Genomic DNA, 7236 nt, shown 5'->3' with positions numbered 1-7236 from the left:
GGCGGAGAAGATTGAAATATATAGGAGTAGGCTACGTGAGGGATGTTTAAATGCGAGAGATGCTGAGAGCCTATCGTCGGCGTGGAAATACATGATTAAAAAGTTCACTGAAAACTCAAGCTAGAATTAGTTTATTGGAAGATTTATTATATTTTTTATTTTTTAGTTTATTTTGTGTTATTTTTATATATTCTCTTGTATATTTTAATTTTATTTTGTGTTATTTTTATATTTTCTTCCGTTTCTCTTGTATTTTTTAAAAATTTTTGTTCTAAATTTTGATTTAAATATTTATATTCTATACATGGAACGTATCTGTTCCATTTTTGTTTTTTAGATCTGAGGATGGCCTGTTAATCAGGTTGAAAATGTTTGTTTTTTAAAATATATTTCTCAGCAACAAATTAAGGTGTTTTAATTTATGCATCTATATGTAATAGACATCCTCAGGTATTGATGATATTTAACTAATGGCTAGACTATTTGACTAGCCATTAGTTCAATATCATCAATACCTGAGGATGTCTATTACATATAGATGAAAACGTTCATAGCAAAAATTTTTCTGTTTGGTTATGAACTGGTGATGGTTTATTTGGTGAGTCTTATATGAATCTTATTTGAATGACCATTCCTTTCTTGGTAAAAAAAATGAATATTAGAGAAAGTGAAAGGCATCACACATCATTCATTGAGAAATTATTAGTTCAGAAAAGTTGAGAAAAAAAAATGCTTCTTAAATAAGATTAGAATTAATATCTCTTTATCATCTAAACAAGCATTATTAAAGCCTAATCATCAATAAGTTGCTTCATGTATTTTTTATTATTTTTTTTATAAATCTGTCAAAGATAAGATATCACATTTATTTATGTCAAAATATATTTTAAATTGATGAATATGAATAGTTTATATTTTCCATTAAGATATATTAATGAATTATCATCAAAATAAAAAATATTAGTAGTAGTAAATTGAATAACATTAATACATCCTTTTATTCATTTTACTATTACTAGTAATTTTTATTTTGATGATAAATCATTAACAACAAAATATAATAATTTTTGAAAATGTAATCTGTGTAATTTTGAAAATGTTATCTATCTAATTATTTTTTTTCTTACAGTTCAAAAAGATGGTCACCACAAATTTTAGTTATTTTTCTAGCAGAATAATAGTTTTAATGTTTTTAAAAAATAATAACTTGTATTGATGGGTCTGTTGAATGATTCTTATCCATTTCAATCTTAAAAATCAACCAAAAGTTACAAAAATCTTTGTCTACAATTGAAATTTCTCACCAAAAATTTATTTTTGCCTTTATTGAAAAACACTGCACTACATATTTGGACAGTTTCTTTTCATATGCTGTAAAAATCAATGGCCAAATTCAATGAATTAGTTAAATTGTATGTTTTGCTTTGTTTTTCACCAGTGGATAGTTGATAAAGTTTGCTTAAACACTGAAACTGTTGTTTTAAATATTTTTGTAAAAATAATTTTATACATTAAAATGGTTATTATTAAAAAGAATTACATACTTTTTATTTGTAATAGGTTATAAATAAAGGAATTTTAAAAGTATGTTGAGGACTTTCACATTTTTATGTTTAATGTGAAAAAATATGAGAGTGGTTATATCATTTTAGTGTTAAATATTTGAGAAATTGCAAGAATTTAGCTGAAATTTTACAGATTGAATAATTGAATGAATCATTCAAATAAATCCATCACTAATATATTATAGTTGTACTTTAACTTTAAATAGAATTGTTTCAAGAGTGAGGCAAGTTTTGGGAGATTTCAACATGTCTTGTGATGATGTATGTATTAATTTCCACTTAAAATATATTATTATTAATGATTTATAATTCTTATTAAACTCAATTTAAATACAGAATGGAAGACTGATTCTGAAACCAAGACCAACAACATCCTGACGACAAGTGTAAGGAAGCCTACCTTCATTTCAAAATGAATATTTTTATAAATTAAAATGCATAAATTGGAGGCTTCCTTGCATAAAACATATACATATATATAAATAAAAATATTGTAATTCTTTTAAGCAAAATTCTTTAATGGCTTTTAAGTTACTTAATTTTTAATTATGTAAATATTATTAATTCTTAAAAATTATTAAAACATTGAATTTATTTCAGTAATTATTAAATGAAATTATTCATTATATGTATAAACAATCATCAAAACAAATATTTTTGTGTTAATATAATTCATCATACATTTGAGTATTTAATTACAGTTGTCCCTCTATAGTCCGACGTTTTTTAATCCGACATGCTCAGTAGTCCGACGCACCTCCCGTCAAGGTACCCGTCCCCGTTATATGTCTGCTTGCACAGAAGCATGTCGCGATGTGAATCTCCCCATCCAATTCTTACTCGATGACACACATTTCTTGTGTTTTATTTGAGCAGTTCTGTTCGAACAGTTGGAGTAGAGAATATTGTAAGTTACTGCTAGCAAAACAATGCGAAATATGTAATTATTTTCGGTAATCCGGACACTTTTGGTAATCTGACACACCTTTGGTCCCATACCTGTCGGATTATCAAGGGACAACTGTATTTGTGATGTATCAATGAGTCAAAATACAGAATTATATGGGCCACAAAGAAACTACATATTGTTTGCTGATTCTTTAAGGAAATAAATAACTTCTATAAAATATTAGGATAGTAATTTAAATTTTTTCATTTTCAATTGTTTAGCAACAAAATGAACTTACTCTATTCATATTATTGTTTTCATCTCCTAAAGAATTATGAAAAGTTAAAAATAATTGATTGCTAATTAATGAGATTTGATGAGATTCTTTTCTTTAACTGATTTTTATTTTAAATCAATAAGATATCTTAAAGTTCATTTTTAATTTAAATATAATAATTAAATAATTTAAAAAATAGCAGAAACTAATAAGTTATGGGAAAAATAATGTTAGAGTTACCATGAAGAACATATGTGAGAGACTGAGATGATGTCAGAAGTTTTTTCAGGAGAGGTTTGAAAGCATTAAGACCTGAATGTATTTTCTTTAACATTTTCTTTTTTCAATTAGTTGTTATTACATTTATTTAATTATTAGTGGATCTGGAATTCTTTCCTCTAAACCAGTGTTTTTCAACATTTTTCTCATCTGGACATAAAATTATGGAATGTGGACCAAGTAATTATATGTGACTATGAATTATACTTATATATCTAGTGTTACTGTACATAACAAAGTACATACAATAACTCTAAATTACTATGCAATTGTCACCTGTAATCAACTGCACCAGCATCAGTATGGTCAAATATTTTCTGCAGACTGGTGAAATTTCACGAACCATCACTGATGCTTGAAAAACACTGCTCTAAACAACAATCACACAATATCATGAAGTATTTCGTCCCCCAAAAAGAAAAAGATCTAGACAGATTTAAATTCACCAAGGATAATAATTATAATATTCAGCATATTACTAAAGGAGTGTTTAAGTAATCAGAAGCTTGTTTAACTTCAGGGTAAATTTAGTATGGGCTTTTGGTGATATGAGGATTGATGGAAAACTATATATATATTATTTGACTATCTAGACTTTGCTCTTTTTACATGGAAATTAAATTCACTGCAGGCAGCTTCAATACACTTACAGTTTAATTCCAAAATTGATTGTCTTCCAGTACTAAGAGTTTTGAGTATATTCAGAGTGATCTATTTAATCATTCCACTGAAGTAACTCAAAAAATACATATCCTACGAAAATCATTCATCTAAAAATGTTAGACTTTAATGGCTTTGTCATAGATGACACTATAATTGGTGAAAACTGAGTCAGCTTCATTTTTACTTTCCCAGCAATTGGTCAAAAAATGATCCTCCAAAATTTTTACATTTTTAGATCTAGGACACCTTGAAATGTCAAGAAACACAAAAGAATTTGAGGTAATTTCTATAGGTATGGATGTTAGTGGGGAGCACAATTTTATTCACTCTGTTCGAAGCTTTATAACTCCTGTGCTTTTTGTCAAAAGTTTCTGAAATTTTGCAGGGAGGTTTGTTTATTAGGGGATTGCTGCTATTAAATTTTGGTGGTTAAAGATTGATGGGATGGGGAGGTAAAGGGGGTCATGTGTATCTCCAGTAGGGTCAGACTCAGGGCCGGATCATCGCATAGACAAATGTCTAGGGCCCGGTCAAACTGTCTATTTTGAAAAGATTTGTAAATAAGATAGTTTACTTTTCTGTTGGACAACAGTATAATACTGGTAAAACTGGTAAAATATGATATTATTTAAATATTAACAAAAAAGGTTAAATTAAACAAGTAAAACGGCAAAACCGTATTTGGGACACGACTATGTCTCGGAGACACTACTAAGCGGAATCACTTTGACGCTCAAAGCGGATCTCTTTCTCATTCTCCAATCTTCTTTGGTATCGCTGCTTTTGGGCGCGATCGTTCAAACTTCGCCAGCCACGACCACGAGGTCGTCCACCATGCATTTTCGATGAAATTAACCTATCCAATTTAGAAATTTCTCCCTGTTGTGCGTCGGTCCGGGTTGAATTTTTGTCGATGCCTAACGAAAATTTCCCATTTTTGAAAAAAATAATCGTGGCTATTGTATCGTCCGAAATTATTTTTTTATTTTGCACAAACAATATACAGTTTAACCTGATTATAACGTCATCGGATGTAACGACAACCCTAATATAATGTCAAATTTTTATCTATACTAGATAATGTTAAAAAACCTACTTGTAACAACATAAAACCCTGTTTTAATGTCATATTTGAAGCACTCCTAAATTTACAACATTAGATTACAAATTTTATTCAACAAAGAAAATACTATGTGTTCAGTCCTAGGGTCACAGTCCAGTTCCTAGAACGACTGTGGGTGGTACTCTCACCACTTTACTTCGGTTTGCATGCTTATAGAGAGATTCGGTTCTCGGTCCTCTGAGTGGGCTACCTACAAGTCTGGTTTTTTATATGCGCGCATAATTTTGGCACTTAATACTCTGTGCCTTATTGCAACTCCTGACATGTACTCTTTCATACCTCTAAGCTGGTAACACAGCAGGCAGTACGATTTTATAAACAAGACACAGTCTTGTTGAAAATTAATATTTTAAGATAATATTTATTTTGTATAACAACTTTTGTTATACATTTAATAAAATAAATTTCAATTTTTTTAATTTATAAACAAACTGTTCAAAGTTTTCTAGAAAAACTAAATTTATTGTTGTATATTAAATATTTTTTATTAATAAAAATTTAAGATTTGTTTTAGTTTTTCACATTATTTAGTTTTGTTTTATATTTTTTGTGTGCTCTATTTCTTGTGAGAGAGGGGGCCTGGTAAGAAGAAAATGTCTAGGGTCCCAAAGTGGGTTAATCCGGCCCTGGTCAGACTTAATGATGATTTTACTCATTATTAGCATTTACAATTTTTTATAAAACCCATTCCTACCCTCAAAATTAAGCTTTTTGTCATTTTATAATAGTTAAAAATATAAGTTTTTTAAATAAAATATTGTAACAGATGGTGCCACCAAATGTTGCTGGGAAAGTTGAGCAACTCGTTGCTGGATTTTCTTTAACAGAAAAGTCTGTTTTTATTGCATATTATGATTCTATATCAAAACAAACTTTTGTCTAAAAAAATTTTTCAAAAGACGTACAGTACTTATCAGAAGTTGAGTGAAATTTTATGCAGCCACCATGCAAGCATGCATAAATCTGTGAAGTTCATTGAAAAAAAGGAGGAAAAATGATAAAATATTCATTAGAAAACTATTATTATTTGGTGGAATCAAGATCAATGTCTTTTGTTTGTCACAAGTTTGGTGGTTTTAACACAATGGCACTAGTCTTTGTACCAGTTCATTACTTGAAAAAAAGAGTGATATCACCAAATAATGTCCTAGTGATTATTGCTTTAGCATTTTTCTTCATTTTTCAATGAACTTCATGGATATCCACAGATTTATGCATGCCCTTCACGATGGCTGTATAAAACTTCAAGTGTTTGTAACTTCTAATAAATGATTGATATAGAAATCATACTATGCAATAAAAAAATGAGAATTTTTATGTAAGAAAATGAATTTGTCCTCATTTTCACAGATTATCAATTTCATCAGATGGCACTACAGACTTTTCAAAGAAACCAACATTTTTGGTTCAATAACTTTTTTCATAGAATGTATATTTTTTGAGTTATTTCAGTGGATTGAATATATACATGCAAGATGGTCCATTTTAATTAAGTAAATAGTTTTGCTAAAATATAACTACTGTATCACCAACTTATGATTTTTGTTTGTATCAAACATGAATGCAATAACTAACTATAAGTTTCAAAAAATTTTTTGTGCAAAGATAAATTTTTTAATAAAGTAAAAGTTCAATATAACAGACCACCATGATAGTGAAGGAGTTGGTCCATTATAACAAAAAGTCTATTTTATTGCGATTAGTAATGGATTAGTCCGTAATATGTAGAGTAGAATCACATTAGAATGTATCTTGATAATGGACAGAGAAAATATCTGCAGTTCATGGATGTTCTCTCCAAAGCCACATACCAAATCAATGTATTTTTACCTCGTTTCAGTGGATTTGTTACCACAAATACAAGGGATTCTATTGTATATAGTAATATAAACTTGTCCATTACTGTATATCAATAATGCAGACAAAAGGCAATTATTTCAGTTGTAAAGTATATAAGTTAGATTTTTACTAAGCTTATGCAAACAATACTTTCCTTCAATGTTGCTGTTATATTTATTTATTTTTTGAAATAATTTAAAGAATTGTTTTAAGAAAAACATGTAGTTTTTCTCTGGCATTTCAAATGTCTGAAATTGCCTGCTCAGAGACATTTCTTTACCAACTTCAGCTTGAGATTTTTCATCTTCAGACTGATGAATTAGTTTATCTATTTTTTTGTGTTAAATGTAAAGCTTTCTTTTCTTTTATGATCCATGGCTTTACACAACAAATCCAATGTTTGATTTAGTTTATTTGGTTATGGCAACATGATGTGGGTGATGCCTCCCAAAAAAACTTATGGGAAACTGGCCTCTATTTAAATGTTACAAATATGAATAAAACCCAGAAAACTCCATGTATCCAGTCTGTCGGCAACATGCAAACTCACAACCAACTATCAGCGTTTGGTTGGCCATTGGTGGGCAAATCCAAGACTCGT

At 28.9% G+C, this 7236-nt stretch overlaps 1 protein-coding gene across 1 annotated transcript in view; it reads left to right on the top strand.

Annotated features, from left to right (window-relative positions):
- Positions 1-2078, top strand: part of LOC111634411 (nuclear envelope phosphatase-regulatory subunit 1-like) — a 16576-nt gene extending 14498 nt beyond the window's left edge. The window contains exons 5-6 of the mRNA XM_023379176.1: positions 1772-1826; positions 1902-2078. Of these exons, the coding sequence (XP_023234944.1) occupies positions 1772-1826; positions 1902-1943 (97 nt within the window). The 3' untranslated portion in view covers positions 1944-2078. The remainder of the gene's footprint in view (positions 1-1771; positions 1827-1901) is intronic.
- The last annotated feature ends 5158 nt before the right edge of the window (positions 2079-7236 follow it).

Source organism: Centruroides sculpturatus, unplaced genomic scaffold (genome assembly GCF_000671375.1).
Source record: "Centruroides sculpturatus isolate CEXI.00-Female unplaced genomic scaffold, Cexi_2.0 scaffold809, whole genome shotgun sequence".
NCBI classification, from domain to species: Eukaryota; Metazoa; Arthropoda; class Arachnida; order Scorpiones; family Buthidae; genus Centruroides; species Centruroides sculpturatus.
The sequence above is the reverse complement of the archived record's forward strand: the minus strand, read 5'-3'. Positions and strand labels throughout refer to the sequence as shown.